The sequence below is a fragment of the Mobula birostris genome, chromosome 3 (assembly GCF_030028105.1).
Source record: "Mobula birostris isolate sMobBir1 chromosome 3, sMobBir1.hap1, whole genome shotgun sequence".
Taxonomy (NCBI): domain Eukaryota; kingdom Metazoa; phylum Chordata; class Chondrichthyes; order Myliobatiformes; family Myliobatidae; genus Mobula; species Mobula birostris.
Genome location: NC_092372.1, coordinates 66,846,249 through 66,863,108, shown reverse-complemented (window position 1 = coordinate 66,863,108; position 16,860 = coordinate 66,846,249). Strand labels below are relative to the sequence as shown.

The window sequence follows — 16,860 nt, the reverse complement described above, 5'->3', positions numbered from 1 at the left end:
CCCCATAACCCATTCTCCCCATGTTTCCTTCCACTCCCCAACCCCTGGTTTTATCACTCATTTGCAGCTGAGACATTTCTATGGTACCCAATTAATACAGTCAACCCGAATGGTAATAATTGAACTTGTGTCACTGAAGCCTTGAAACAACAACTCTAAGTACCTTGCTACTGTGCCAAGCAGCATGGTAATCAAAGAATATGGTTTTATTACTGTTCTAGTGACGAGATTCATTCTGAATCAAACCTGCTTACATTTTTGCTTGTTTAAATCTAATCCATTAAAGTCATTCTAGATCTGCCAACTGTAGTTAGAAGGAATGTGAAGTTGTAATTAGCAGACTTGCTAGCAGCAGATCGTTAATGGTTAAATGTGAATTAAAAAAAGTTAAGTTTAAGCAGAGCAGCCAAAGTGTGAGTGCGTCACGTTAGAGTTGCTAGCTTCAGGGCTTTGGCTCAAGATGCTTAGTTGAGTAAAGGTGAAAGCTCTAGGCAGGTTTCTGGTAAGATTCCGGTGAGATTCTATCTTTCTTTGTCTATTAGAGCATAGCTAGTGCAGTGAGAATGGGTCCAGGATCAATGAGTGTTGTTCAATTGAGATGTAGGAACCCTGAAAGACCTCCAGCCTCCCAGATAACTAATCTGCATGAAGTGTATCGAGCTGCAGCTCTATACAAACCATGTTAGAACTGGACCTGCAGCTGGATGACCTTTGGCTCAAACTAGAAAACAAAAAGGTGATAAATAGGAGTACCTGAGGCTACGTCCACACTAGACCGGATAAATCCGTAAACGAAGCTTTTTCTCTTTGCTTTCCTCTGCTGAAAACTGAGCTTTTCAAAAACGCTCTCCAGAGTGAATAAATCTGAAAACGCCTAATGCCAGTGTAATGTACACGGGGTAACTGGCTCTTTTTAAAAACATGGTCATGACGTGCCGGAACAGATGGTGGCGGCAGCACGACATTTCATTGTTTTCTTGAACGCAACCTCCAACACCACAACAACAATGGTGGACGGCTTCATGCGTGTGTTGTTTACTTTACTATCTACGTTAATTTCAACCCCCCACACAACCGAACAATTTCTGGACAGACGGCAAGGAGACTGAAGCCAGAAGAGTTAGAAACGTGCTCACCCATAACTTACTGAATACTGAATAAATAAGTATACTCACTTTGCCCTGTTTTCCGTCCTTCCTAGTATGAAGTTGGTTTACCTATTTATGCAAGTACTTCTCTGACAATAGATGTGTAACAGCCTAATGCAACATTGTATGGAAATACAAGGTAACCCAGATGCAGACATGTTTTATACATTTAACAAGGTGCTTTATTAATGTATTGCTTGTGCAAACACTCAATAGATGCAATTGTCACTACTTCCAGAATGTCATTTTTAAGTAGTAGCTTATGCTTGACATAGATGTGAAAATGTTAAGGCCAAAAAAGGAAAATTGTAAATTTCACTTTTACTCAGGTAAAAATAAAATCACTTTTGCCCAGTAACTCGTTTTATTGCACACGTTAAATACAGCAAAATAATACAGAAAGACATGGCAAAAGTAAAGGCAAACAAATGAGGTAACAGCAAATTTCACTTTTGCCCAGTGACAAGGATGGAGGTATTTTCAAAAACGCCTGGTGTGGACGCCTATCGTTTTTACGCAAAATCGGCGTTTTCAAAATTATCCGGTCTAGTGTGGACGTAGCCCAAGTTGCAGGAAGCAGGTAGCTAAGTGGTTGTCAAGAGAGGGAACGGGAACAGGCAGCCAGAGCAGAGGACTGTTGTGGCCGTTCTCCTCAATAATAAGTGTACCACTTTTGATAGAGTTGGGAGGAGAAAGAGACGACCTACCGGGGAAAGTCGCAGCGACCAAGCCTCTGGCACTGAGTCTGGCTCTGTGGCTTATTGGGGAAATGGAGAGATGAGGAGTGTAGTCGTGATAGGGCATCCAATAGTTAGAAAAGCAGACAGGAGATTCTGTGGACAAGATAGAGACATACCTGTTTGGCACGTTGCCTCCCAAGATCAAGGAAGTCTTAGAAAGGGTCCACAGCATTGTAAAGCGGGAGGGTGAGAAACTCAAAGTCGTGCTACATATTGATACCAACAACATTCTGTAGGTAGAAAAAAGGATGAGAGAGAATATAGGGAGTTAGGAAGAATGAAAGCTGAAGAAGGTATTAAAGGGTATTAAAGGATGTGGGGAACAAATTACAATTGGAGGGAGGATAAGATGGCGGCGCGCACGGCCATTCTGAATGAATATTGATTATGTGTAACTAGGGGTCCGTGCACAATCCAGATTTGATGGAGACAGCTGTGAGAAGTGCAGAGGAACATCTGGAGTAATTTCTGAAATGCCTGCTTCGCTGCCGCTGCTACTGTACAATCGAGAATCTCCAGAGACGAAGGCTCCAAATCCTCGGCTTTGCATATCGCCTGTCGCCGGGGCCAGGGTCGAAGCACTTGGCAGAGATGGTGCTCGGTGCTCGGTGCCCGGGGTCGAAGAGGTGGTCAGAGGCTCGGAGTTTTTGGATGGACTTGGAGTCGGACTGTGGTCGGATGCTTCCAGGATGCTGCATCGGCAAGTTGGTGGCACTGAAGGTTTACCGTCTGCGTGAGGTGATGGGACTTTCGAGAGACTTTGAGACTTTTACTGTGCCATGGTCTGTTCTTATCAAATTTTGGTATTGCTTTGTATTGTTGTAACTATATGTTATAATTATGTGGTTTTTGTTAATTTTTAAGTCGGTTTGTCATGTGTTTTCGTGATATCATTCTGGAAAAACATTTTATCATTTCTTAATGCATGCATTACTAAATGACAATAAAAGGGGACTGCGTGTCCTCATTATCATAATAATAATAATAATCTTTGAATTGTTGCCTGTGCCTGTGTCAAGCCTGACGACCAAGAAAGTTACAAGAGGTGCAGGTACGATCTCCGGAAAGCCATCTTACAGGCGGAGTGGCAATTCTGCACTAAACTTGAATCAATGAAGGATGCTCGATAGTTGTGGCAAAGATAAATCAAGCAACACAGATGACAGGGCTTCATTTACAGAGGAGCTCAAAGCCTTCCATGCTCGCTTTGACCGGAACCATCACAAACTCCCACAGCCCCCGATGATCCTGTGATTTCAGTCACTGATGCCGGCGTGTGAGCATCCTTCAGCAGGGTGAACCCACAGAAGGTATCCAGCCCAGACGAGGTACCTGGCCAAATACTAAAGACCTGTGCTGATCAACTGGCTGGTGTGTTCAATGAAATCCTTAACCTCTCGCTCTGGCAGTCTGAAGTACTCACCAGCAGGCTTCAATTGTATTGATGCCTCAATGACTATCATCCAGTAACAATTACATCCATAGTGATGAAGTGTTTTGAAAGGTTGGTGAAGAAACATATCAACTCCTGCCTCAGATATGACTTGGATCCATTCCAATTTGCCTACTGAAGCAACAGGTCCACAGTAGATGTCATTTCATTGGCTTTTCACTCAACCCTGGAATATGTGGACAGCAAAGGCGTAGATCATGATGTTCTTTATCAACTACAGCTCAGCAATCAACACCATCATCCCCTCAAACCTAATCAATAAGCTTCAGGACCTCGGCCTCAATGCCTCCTTGAGCAGTTGTATCTTGAATTTCCTCACTTGCAGAAACCAATTAGTACAGATTGGCAACAACACCTCCACCACAATCTCCATCAGCACAGGTGTGCTTAGCCCCTTGCTCTACTTGCTTTACACTCAAGACTCTGTGGCTAAGGACAGCTCCAATACCATATTTCAGGTTTGCAAACAAAACCACTGTTGTAGGCCGAATCAAAGGTGGTGATGAATCAGCATAAAGGAGGGAAACTGAAAATCTGGCTGAGTGGTGCCACAACGATATCAGCAAGACCAAGGAGCTAATTATTTACTTCAGTAGGAGGAAACCAGAAGTCTGTGAGCCAGTCCTTATTGGAGGATCAGAGGTGGAGGGGGTCAGCAATTTTAAATTCCTCGGTATTATTTCAGATGACTTGTCCAGAGCCCAGCACGTAACTGCAATCCCAAAGAAGGCGTTTCCTTAGGCGTTAGCAAAGATTCAGCCCAACATCTAAAACTTTCACAAACATCTATAGATGTGCAGTGGAGTGAACACTGGCTTCATCACAGCCTGGTACGAAACACCAATGCCCTTGAATGCAGGGATCCCAGAAAAATTAGAATTTTCCCATTCCATCGCGGGTAAAGCCCTCCTTACCATTGAGCACCGTCGCAGGAAATCATCGGAACTCCACTACCGAGGACGAGCTCTCTTCTTACTGTTGCTGTCAGGAAGGTGGTACAGGAATTTCAAGACTCACATCACACGGTTCTGGAACAGTTATAACCCCTCAACCATCAGGCTCTTGAATGAAAGGGTATAACTTCACTTGCCCAGTCGTTGAAATGTTCCCACTACCTATGGACTCACTTTCAAGGACTCTATCTCATGTTCTTGATATTTATCATTATTAATTTCTTTTGTATTTGCAGTTTGTTGGCTTTTGCACATTGGCTGAATGCCCAAGATGGTGCATGTTTTTTCATTGATTTTATTGTACTTACTATTCCTATATGGATTTATTGAGTATGCCCACGAGAAAATGAATGTCAGGGCTGTTTGTGGTGACATATATGCACTTCGATAATAAATTTACTTTCAACTTTGAAGGATGTGCTGGCATTGGAGAGGGTCTAGAGGACATTTATAATAACAATCTCAGGAATGAAAAGGTAATGTATGAGGAGCCTTGGTGGCTCTTGGCCTGTACTCACTGCAGTTCAGAAGAATGAGAGAGGATCTCATTCAATATTCAAAAGTCGATGTGTTTCCTATAATGGAATGTCTGGGACCAGAGGACACAACCTCAGAATAAAAAATGTCCCTTTAGAACAGAGATGAGGAAGGATTTCTTTAGGCAGAGAATTTATTGCCACAGATGGCTGTGGAGACTGAATTATTGCATATATTTAAAGGGGAGGTTGATAAGTTCTTCATTAGTAAGGTCCTCAGTCCAAATATACCACTTTAAAAAGTTAGACCATAAGACATGGGAGCAGAATTAGGTCATTCAATCCATCGAGTCAGTTCTTCCATTTCATTATGCCTGATCCATTTCCCTTTTAACCCTTTTCTCCTGCTTTCTCCCCACAACCTTTCATGCCCTGACTAATCAAGAACCTATCAACCTCTGCCTTAAAAGCATCAGGAGACGTGGCCTCCAGAGCCGCCTGCGACAATGAATTCCAGATTTACCACCCTCTGGCTAAAGAAATTCTTCCTCTTCTCTGTTCCAAATGGATATCCCTCTATGCTGTGCCCTTTGGTCCTAGACATGCCCACCACAGGAAACATCCTCTTCAAGTTCACTCTATCTAGGCATTTTAATCCTTGTTAGGTTCCAATGGGAATCCCCCCATTTTTCTAAATTCCACTGAGTACAGGCACAGAGCCTTCATCTGCTGCCCATATGATAATCCTTTCATTCCGGGAATCATTCTCATGAACCTCCCTTGAACTCTCTCCAATGTTACCCATCCTGCTCACAATACTCCAAGTGAGGCCTCACCAGTGCCTATACATGCTCAATATAACAGCCTTGCTTTTATATTCTCATCCCCTTGAAATGAATGCTATCACTACATTGGCCTTCCTCACCACCAATTCAACCTGTAAATTAACCTCTATGGAGTCCTACATGAGGACTCACAAATCTCTTTGCACCATGAATTTTTGAATTTTCTCCCCATTTAGAAAAGTCTGTGCTTTTATTTCTTCCACCAAAATGCATGACCATACACTTCCCGACACTGTATTCCATCTGCCACCTCTTTATCCATTTTCCAAATCAGTCTAAGTCCTTTTGCAGCCTCTGATCAACACTACCTGCTCAGCCACTGATCTTTGCATCGTCCACAAACTAGTCCACAATTGCTGACATACAAACGCAAAATAAAGCAGTCACAACACAGGCCTCGGTGGACCACCATTAGTCACCGGAAGCCAACCAGGAAAGGATCCCCTCATTCCCGCTCTTTGCCTCCTGCCAATCAGCCAATGCTCTATCCATGCTAGTATCTCTCCTGTAATACCATGGGCTCGGCTCGTAAGCATGTACAGCAACCTCAAGTGTGGCACCTTGTCAAAGGCCTTCAGAAAATCCAAGTACACAACATCTAACAATTCTCCTTAGCCTATCCTGCTTCCTATTTCCTCAAAGAATTCCAACAGATGTGTCAGGCAAGAAGGAAACCATGGTGACTTTGGCCTATTTTGTCATGTGCCTCCAAGTACCCCAAAACTACATCCTTAACAATTGACTCCAACATCTGCCTAGGTTCACTGGTCTATAATTTCCTTCATTCTGTCTTCCTCCCTCCTTGAAGAGTGGAGTGACATTTGCAATTTTCCAGTCCTCTGGAACCATGCCAGAATCTAGTGATTCTTCAAAGATCATTACTGATGCTGCCACAATCTCTTCAGCTACCTCTTTCAGAACCATCGGGTGTAGTCCATCTGGTCCAGGTGACATGTTTACCTTCAGACCTTTCAGTTTCCCAAGCACTATCTCCCTAGTAATAGCAACTGCATTCACTTCCGCCCCTTGACGCTCTTGAACTTCCAGCATACTACCAGTGAAGACTGACGTTAAAAATATTTAGTCAGCTCATTCGCCATTTCCTTGTCGCTGTTACTACAGCTCCAGTGTCATTTTCCAGCAGTCCACTATCTACTCTCACTTCTCCTTTACTGTTTAGATATCTGAAAGAACTTTTTGGTATTATTTTTGATATCATTGGCTCACTTTTCCTCATAATTCATCATTTCCCCTTTTTGGTTTTTTAATTACCTTCTGCTGGTTTTTTAACAGTTTTCCAATCCTCATTACTTTTCATTAATTTATGATTTGACTTTCCTTATCAGCTACGGTTGCATCATTCTGTCTATAGAATACTTCCTCTTCTTTGGAACAACCAATGGGCAAAAGAAAACAAATAGTTTTTAAAAGTAAATAAATAATACTGAGTTTCCGTGTCCTTGGAAGTGAGTCCAGAGATTGTGGAATCAGTTCAGTGTTAAGGTGAGTGAAGTTATCCACCCACAGGTTCAGGAGCCTGATGTCTGTAGGGTGATAACCGTTCCTGAATCTGGTGGTGTGGGACCCAGAATCCTGTACCTCCTGTCTGATTGCAGTAAGAGAACAGAGCGTGGCCTGGATGATGGGAGTCCTTAATGATGGATGTTGCTCTCTTGCAGCCATTGCTCTTTGTAAGTGTGCTCAATGATGGGGAGGGCTTTGCCTGTGTTGTACTTGACTGTTTCCACCATTTTTTGTACACTTTTTCCTTCCTGAGCAATGGTATTACCCAAACCAGGCTGTGATGCTACCAATATACTCTCCCCAGTTGTATCTTTTTTTAATATAATTTTTATTAAATTTTCAAAAAGAATACATGAAAAGATAAAATCTACCCACCCCCCCTCCCCCCGCCATATATAGTCCTACCTAAAAAAAAAGAAAGAGAAAAAAAAGAAAAGAACCGCCTGGTTGTTGGAAGGTTTCCACATGCTCCATGGGATTCAAAATAAATTTGGTATAATTATTCGTTACTTTCCCCAAGTAACCAAAATCTTTATTGGAGCACTTAAATATGCCATCCTATCTTTTGTAAATAAGGGCGCCAAATATTCAAAAATGTTACATATTTATCTCTTAAATTATAAGTAATTTTTTCAAGTGGAATAGAACTAGCCATTTCATTATTCCAACGATCCATACTTAAATACGAATCAGATTTCCAAGTAACTGCTATAGTCTTCTTAGCTACTGCCAATGCAATTTTTATAAATTCTTTCTGATATTTATTCAATTTAAGTTTCGGTTTTATCCCTTCAATATCACCTAATAGAAATAATACAGGGTTATGTGGAAGTTGAATTCCAGTAATTTGTTCCAATAAGACTCTTAAATTTATCCAAAAGGGTTGAATTTTAAAACAAGATCAAGTAGAATGTAAAAAAGTACCAATTTCTTGATTACACCAAAAACATTTATCAGATAGATTTGAATTTAATCTATTTATTTTTTGTGGTGTAATATATAATTGGTGTAAAAAATTATATTGTACTAATCTAAGTCGAACATTTATTGTATTTGTCATACTGTCAAGACAAAGTCTTGACCAATTTGTTTCATCAATATTAATATTCAGATCTGTTTCCCATTTTTGCTTTGACTTATGGATTCTTTGTTTAATTGTCTGTTCTTGAATCAAATTATACATACAAGAAATAAATTTTTTAATTTTCCCTTTTTGAATTAAAATTTCAATTTCATTAGGCTTTGGCAAAAACATTGTTTGACCCAGCTTACCTTTTAAGTAAGCCCTTAATTGAAAGTAACAAAAGAAAGTATTATTAGATATTTTATATTTATCCTTTCCCAGTTGTATCTGTAGAATTTTGTCTATGTTTTGAGATGGCATGTCAAAACCGCACAAGTTTCTAAGTAGAGGAGCTGTCACGTCCGCTTTGTGATGGCACTTGCATGCTAGTCTCATGACCGATCCTCTGATGTGGTAACACCAAGCCTCTCCAACTCAGATCCTCTAACGAGGTTTGGCTCATGGATCTCCGGCTTCTTCCTCCTGTAGTCAATAATCAGCTCTTTGATTTTGCTGACAACGAGTGAAAGGTTGTTGTCATGGCATCATTCAACCACAGTTACAGTCTCCCTCCTATATGCTGATTTGTCAGAACCTTTGTCAGAACGCTGGGACTGAAGGGCTTGAGTTATAAGGAGACTGGAGAAGTTGGGGCTGTTTCCTCTGCAGTGAAGGACCCTGAGGGCTGACCTGATACAGGTTTATAAAATCACAAGGGCTATAGCTCCCTTGAGGTTGAGAATCCGATTTAGTTATTTTTTAGATGTCTTTTAGGTTTGTAGGGATGGTTTTGGGAACAAAGAGGGGAGTTATGAGTCAGTTTAGGTGTTAGGGGCAGGGATGTTGGAGGTGGGGAAGGAAAGGTCAGTGTCTAAGTCTAAGCCTAAGCCTCTGCTCCACATTCATAGCCCAGCAGCGTGGGCCAACTAGAGTTCTAGACTAGTTTTCAGGGTCCTGTCATCAGCAAGGCCTGGAGCTTGGAGCCTCAACCAGGGTCGTCATCTACGAGTCCTGGGTTCAGAATCAGAGTCTGGGATCCACATGTGTGGAAATCTAGGAACCAGTTGCACATGGAGGTATTGAGGCCAAGCTCTAGGAACTTAATGATTAGTTTTAAGGGAGTGATAGTGTTGAATGCTTAGCTGTTGTCAATGAAGAGCACCCTGATGTATGCATCTTCGTTGTCCAGAATTGCTGATGATACAAAGTTCTGTGCCATTGTGAACTCTGCGGACACAATTTCTTGGGATAGATTGACTGTTTAAGCAACTGAATGAAAGACAGGATAGATGGAATATACTGTGGGAAAATAGTAAATCTCCCCAATTAGATAGAAAAGCATCGAACCATTGAGTATTTCTTTAAAAGGTGACAGATTAAATTATAGCGGCTTTAAGAGGGGCTTTCATGTCCTTGCACATCACTAACTGCATGTTAACTTTCAGTGAAACTAGTCAATTCAGAAAACAATTTCAAAGTAAATTTATTATCAAGGTACATATTTGTTATCACATCTATCCCTGACATTCAGTTTCTTGCGGGCATAGGAAATAACTCCAAGAAAAACAATAACATCAATAAAAGACTGCAGCCCACAGGACAGACGTTACCAGTGTGCAAAAGATGACAAACTGTGCAAATACACAATAAATAAATAAGCAATAAATATCAAGAACACGAGAAGGCAGCTCCTTGTAAGTGAGTCCATAGGTTGTGGAAGCAGTTCAGTGATGGTACAACTGAAGTTAAGTGAAGTTGTCCCCTGAGGTTCAAGAGCCTGATGATTGAGGGGGTAATACTGCTCCTGAACATGGTAGTGCAGGTCCTGAGGCTCCTGGATGATGGCAGCAGTGAAAAGAGAGTACGTGCTGGGTGATGAGAGGTCTTTGGTGTTGGATGCTATTTACTCAATGGTGGGGAGGACCTTTCCCGTGATGGAATGGGCCGCATCCATTATTTTTTTTGTAGGATTTTCTGTTCAAGGGCATTGATGTTTCCATACCATACCATGATGCAACCAGTAACTATACTCTCCACAACATATCTACAGAAGTTTGTCAAAGTTTTAGATGCCGTGCTGAATCTGCGCAAACTTCTAAGGAAGTAAAGGCGCTGCCGTGCTTTCTTCATAATTGCATTTACTTGCAGGGCCCAAGACAGACCATTGGGATAACACTGGAATGTGAAGTTGTTTACCCTCTCCACCACTGATCTCCCAATGAGGACTGTTCAAAGGTTCATTTTATTATCAAAGTATACAACTCTGAAACTCTTCAATTCTCTGGGTAGCCATGAAACCAAGAAAGAAAAACAAAGAAAGGTAGCACAATCATTAACCCCCAAATACCACCTCCTCACCAAAAAATACACAAAGATGGATCAGGCACATTTGGCCCCCAAATCCCCCTTCCCACACAAAAAAATCCCAAGAAGATCAGGTGAAAAAAAAAACACAGAATATAAAAACTACAAGACTGAAAAAAAGATCTTATAATCCAAGTCTGCATCCAAAATGCTAATAAAACCTTGGCAACACTCTCCGCAGCGGCAGGGTCCCCCCACTCTGGTAGCGTAGCAGAGTGATCAAAAGACAGGCAGCCAGCGCTCACTCTCTGCACTCACGTTGGCTCACGCTGCCTCTGCCTCCCAGAATCTCAGAGACTGCAGAGCGCTGAAGCACCCAAACGATCTCCAAGCTGCAAAACATGGTCTCCAACAATTCCAGAGTCACATCCAAGATGAGAAACAAACATAAAAGACATAAAAAGAGAAAAAGATGGTTCCATGATCCATCCAGAAGATGTCGAATAAAGGAGTGCTGTACACAGGTGCCATCTTGACCAGAAGTCTGGCTCATGGATTTCAAGTTTCCTCCTCGTAAATCAGCTCTTTGGTCTTGCTGATATTGAGTGAGAGGTTGATGGGGAACCACTCAGCCAAATTTTCAATACTATATGCTGAATCGCCACCACTTAAATATGGCATTGGAGCTGTGCTTACCCTTGCAATCATAAGATAAAGCGAGTAGAGCAGGGGGCTAAGCACGCAGAGTTTTGGAGCATCTGCACTGAGGGAAATTGTGGAGCAGATGCTGTTGCTGATCTAACCTGACAGGGGTCTGCAAGTGGGGAAATCGAAGATCCACTTGCACAAGGATGATTGAGGCCAAGGTCTTGAAGCTAATTGATTATTTTTGTGTGGATGATGGTATCCAATGTTGAGCTGTAGTCAATAAAGAACATCCTGATGTATGCACCTTTGCTGTCTAAGTGCTCCAGGGTTGAGTGAAAAGTCAATGAAATGGCATCTTTTGTTGATCTGTTGTGACAGTAGTCATATTGGAGCAGATCCAAGTCATTTTTCAGGTAGGAGTTTATATGTTTTATCACCAATCTCTCAAAGCACTCATCACAGTGGATATAAGACAGTTCTACTGGATGATGATCAATAAGGTAAGTTATCATGTTCTTTTTTGGCACTAGTATAACTGAAGACTGCTTGAAGCAGGTGGGTACCTCATACTGAAGTGAGAGGTTAAATATATTGGTGAAGACTCCAGCCAGTTGATCAAGCACAGGTCTTTAATACTCAGCCAAGTACCCCATCTGGGCCGGATGCTTTCTGTGGGTTCACCCTCGGAAAGCAAACGGTATATCGGCCTTTGCTGCACCAGGAGTAGGGATGCCTATCTTGATCCAATTACTGGACAGGGCAGGGTGAGGCCACATCTGGACGGTACAAAGGTCTTGTCTCTATATCCAGTTTGGATAGACTGACAACAGTAAAAGTTCACCAGACTGATTGCTAGGATAGTGGACGTCAAGAAAACAAAATTTTACACCTTCCCTGTCAAGACCTATTAGAGGTGATGGTTTCCATGAATGAGGTCAAGAAGTCACTGTCTCAAATTAAGGGAATTGGACATTCATGACAGAGAGCCTAGAACAAAGTTTCTTTACTCAGATTAGTGAACAGCTGGAATTTTCTACCTGAGAAAGCTCTAGAGGTTCAGTCACTGAGTTAAGACAGTGATGAATAGATTTCAAAATAAAAGAGAATGGAAGAACCTGGTGGGGGCAAATGATCAGCTTTTGTCTTATTAAATGGTGCAGTACCTGTGAGAGCTAAATGACTACACCTGCCTATTCCTTTTTAATGTCTTTATGGAAGGATGATTGCAAATTATAACCAGGTGGCAAACACCAAACTTATCTGTTAAGTCAACTTCATTTTAGTATTTCAGTTGAACTGACTGTACTAACCCCCAAAGCACCAAGTGTTCTTAGTCCTCTCCTTAAATGTGAAGTTGAATTTCTATTTTGTCCAAATGATAAGACTTTGGCTAGTGTAAGATTTTGCAGTCTGAGCACAGAATGAATACTTCATGACATATCAGAACTAATGCCTAACTCAAATCATGAACTCAAATCCCACCAAGAAGGCACTGTCTTATTTTGCTCTGATGTACAACCATAGTTCTACATGCTACAGCAGAGGGTGATTGTACTATGTACTTGAGAATCTGGAGGCTTGGATTAGTAATTAAGAGGCCATTTAATAACATTCATCAGTCTTAGTGAGAAAAGAGCAAAAGATTAGAACTGTTCCTGATACAATAAGCCTTCTCCAAGTACTTCCTCAAGTAGTAATATCCTGCTGAGATTATGAAGCTTAAAACCACACTCAGTTTTATAAATATGATTTCACAAACTTGTTATATTGGGATATAGAGCTAAAATAGTTTAATTTTCAAATTTTATTGAGACAACCTTTGTTACAATCAATCTGTACTTTAAATGACATTAGGGGAAGTTGGATTGATCCAATATCAGGTTATGACTATGGAATACAATTAAATCATAGTTTAAAGACTTTTTCCCCCCAAAATGTCAACCTCTAATTGTTTCACTGCACTCCCAGAGTAACAAAAATACTTAGTGGCAACAAGGGCTTAATTCTAATTTATTTCAGCTTTAGTCTATACACATCTAAATGAAAGAAACAATGAAAAGCACAAGAGCACAGCACTGAGATATAAATTGATTAGAACTGAATCTGGCACCGTGTACAGAAATCTTACTACCTTAAGCCTCTGACTGATGGTAGCTACTTCCTCCTTCACAAGTCAACTTGCACTGATACAAATAGGGAGGTTACCATAGGCCAAAGGTATTACAAAGCTGGTACTATTCTCACATTTAACCAAGGTTCATGGAGTTCAATATGAGGAGGAAGGTTTGTACATCATGCGGCGCAGGAAATTCAGACATCAACGTAGTTTTACAATAAGTTTATCTCGCAGTTCATTTAAAAATCTGTAACAATAGTCATTGAGTTCATCTCAAGAAAGCAAATAAAAATCAATAATATATTACTTACATGATTGCCCTTAAGATTTTCCAGCAGAGAAACATCTTGAAATGTACTTTCTCCATTTGATGAATCAGCTTGCCTTGAATGAACAAGAAAATAGGAAATATTCAATGTGCATCCACATCATCTTGACATTTTTAAAATATAAATGTTCTGCAAATGTATTTCAAATAGCAATATAGAAAGTCCTCAGGAAGCAATATTACTTAAGTAAAAATCTTTAGCCAGGAAGCACTGAATTGCTAGAAGATTTTATTGACGAATAACTATTCCAAAGGCTACAATAATTCACTACCCAAAAAAAAATCAATACTATATAATGAACCATTAGCTAGAAACGACCCAAGAATTTTTTCGGCAAAGTCCCACCAGACGTCTAAATTGTACAAAAAGTAACCACTAAAGGCTGTTGAAAATCAGGTTAACCTGGGGAAAAAAAATTTTTTTTGGGTCACTCTGTGTGTCTAACACCCAGTGGCAAATTTGTCAGTCTGTTTTTCATTCTCCTGAGCATATTTTTTCCTCAGCTACTCCAAAGGATATCAACAGCACTGTGACACTCATCAGTGTTAGATTTTTTTCAGACTCGGTCAGAAAAATGACACTCCTTTACTTTTAAAACAATTCAGGTTTTATTGACAACTTTTTCCCAAAATAGGGTTATGTAAATGCACTAACAATTACACTGCAGTCTCTGTCCTCAGAGTTTGCTTTGCTTGAGAATGTCAAGATCATATTTAGTTCCCTAAACTTCGACTCATTCTCGATTGTTGCTGAAGATCTTTGACATGACACACAAGATTCCTGCTGATTGCTGCCTTGCAACCATCCAAGCTCCACAGTCAAGAATTGAAAAGTTCATTTAATTTTCCTGCTCCGATGGACTAAAGACAGAGTGGTATTGAGCATATACCTAGTTTGCAGGCTTTCCCAGACATTCAGAAACCATGTTCCTGTGCTTAGAAACCTTGCCAGAAGTGCTTGGCTGTAACCACGGTGGATCTCAATGAATGCCTTCCCGCAGGCACTATCATCCATCTGCCAGGCCTCTCTATCCTGGCACTCTCTTCATGAAGTATTGACTCATTCAGAGGCAACTTTTTTCTATAGCTCGAGGAGAATTGCTTGCATTGTCATATGGCCCTTCAAGAGCTAAGTAAAAGGTTCACACTGTTGGGCTATGTACAGAAATTAGCGAGGACTCACAACACATCACCAGGTAATAATTCAGTTTCAGCTTTGCTACATCGGAAAACCTGACATTACTTTATGAACCTCATATTTAAAGAGTGTACTTTTGTGCAATTTCTAGAAGCAGCACTAAGGTGATCAGTGACACTGATTTAACACCAGAAATGACAGAAGAGTGTCCAAGTCACAGAGCTGGCTTTCAAAAGAACTTCAATGTTTTCAAATAAGAACCTACGATGGAACATATACAGTTTCATCCATCTAGCAGGCTAGATGATGGATGCTGTCATGATTAGAAGAAACATGAAAGTTAGCAAGGAATTTCACATGCTTTGGATGGGTTATTGTACACTAATAACTAAAATTCCTAACAATTCTATTAATGCAAAGAAAACTAACTAGTCTTACCCATAATCTTCAGAGTATCTAAAATCCTCATGATCAGGAAAATGACTAGTGAAAATGGAAAAAGTAAAAGGAATAAGGAACAAAGCACAAAAGGAGAGAAAAACAAGGAAGCCCACAAGCAAGTATCTTAAATATTAATCTAAAAGGAAGGTTAAAAATTTCACAATGCATGAAGCGCTCATACCTAAATCACAAAGCAGTAAATATATGACTAAATATATTTGAGAATACAGAGATCAGTTTACATAAGAAATAAAGAGAAACATTTAATGAGAATTTTTGGACTGCATTCCAGATTTCCACTCATATAGGCAGTGGATTTTTATAACCAGTACAATCCAAATAATGAACAGCAATTTTTCTTTTTAAATGTACCTGACCTATCAGAAATTGTTATTATTTGATTTATGTGCCAAGGTTAGTAGCCACTCATGGGAACATGCAATGTTAAAAAGCAATAAATAACACAAGCTACGTGGAGAATAAATCTCTCCAAGTTCGAGAACACAGTGTTTTGAAATGCAATCCTCTGTTTTGTGATGTTGGCACGTTTTTTTCTGTATCCACTAGCAGAACCTGGCAGGTATGTCTGCACCCATTAAGATCAGGTTTGATGCCAGTTTTGAAACCTATCATAAGACTAAAATACATAGGAGAAGCATTAGGCCATTCGGCTCATCAAACCTGCTCCATCATTCCATCATGGCTGATTTTATTATCCCTCTCAACCCCATCTCCTGCCTTCTCCCTATAACCAACCTCCACTTTAAATATACTTAATGACAGCATCCACAGCTGTCTGTCGCAATGAAATTCCACAGATTCATCACCCTCTGGCTAAATAAATTCTTCCTCTTGTCTGTTCTAAATCCAAGTTCCTCTATTCTAAGGCTGTGCCCTCTGGGTCCTAGGCTCACCCACTATAGGAAACACACCACTCTATCTAGGCCTTTCAAAATTTGATGGGTTTCAATAAGCTACCTACCCTCATTCTTCTAAACTCAAGCAAGTACAGGCCCAGAGCCATCAAATGCTCCTCATACATTAACCCTTTTATTCCTTCAATCATTCTTGTGAACCACCTCTGGACACTCCCCAATGCCAGCATATCCTTTCTCAGATAAGAAGCCCAAACCTGCTCATAATAGTGTGGTCAGACCAATGCCTATAAAGCCTCAGAATTACAGCCTCGATTTTATATTCTAGTCCTCATGAAATGAAAGCTAACATTGCATTTGCCTTCCTCACCACTGACTCAACCTGCAAACTAACCTTTAAAGAATCCTGCGCAAGGACTCCCAAGTCCCTTTGCACCTCTGAATTTTGAATTTCCTCCCTGTTTGGAGAATACCCTATGCCTTTTTTCCTTCTACCAAAGTGCACAACCATACACTTCCCGATGTTTTATTCCATCTACCACATCTTTGCTTATTCTCCCAAACTGTCTAAGTCCTTCTGCAAACACTCTACTTCCTCAACACTACCTGCACCCCAACTTACCTTTGTATTGTCCCCAAACCAGGCCACAAAACCATCAATTCCATCATCCAAATCACTGGCACACTGTATATTGTGAAAAGAAATGGTGCCAACACAGATGCCTGCAGAACACCCACTAGTCAACTAGAAAAGGCCTCCTTTTATTCCTGCTCTTTGCCTCTTGCCAGTCAGCCAATCTTCTATCCA

The 16,860-nt window shown here is 40.7% G+C and overlaps 1 protein-coding gene across 6 annotated transcripts in view; it reads right to left on the bottom strand.

The window, feature by feature from the left end:
- Positions 1–16,860, bottom strand: part of atp8a1 (ATPase phospholipid transporting 8A1) — a 363,676-nt gene that overhangs the window by 198,630 nt on the left and 148,186 nt on the right. For 4 of the 6 annotated variants that reach the window (XM_072252785.1, XM_072252786.1, XM_072252791.1 and 1 more), the window contains 2 exons: positions 15,175–15,219; positions 13,582–13,654 (listed from right to left, as the gene is read on the bottom strand). In XM_072252785.1, coding sequence (XP_072108886.1) covers positions 13,582–13,654; positions 15,175–15,219 — 118 coding nt within the window. The remainder of the gene's footprint in view (positions 1–13,581; positions 13,655–15,174; positions 15,220–16,860) is intronic. The other 2 variants (XM_072252787.1, XM_072252788.1) reach the window with 1 other exon arrangement.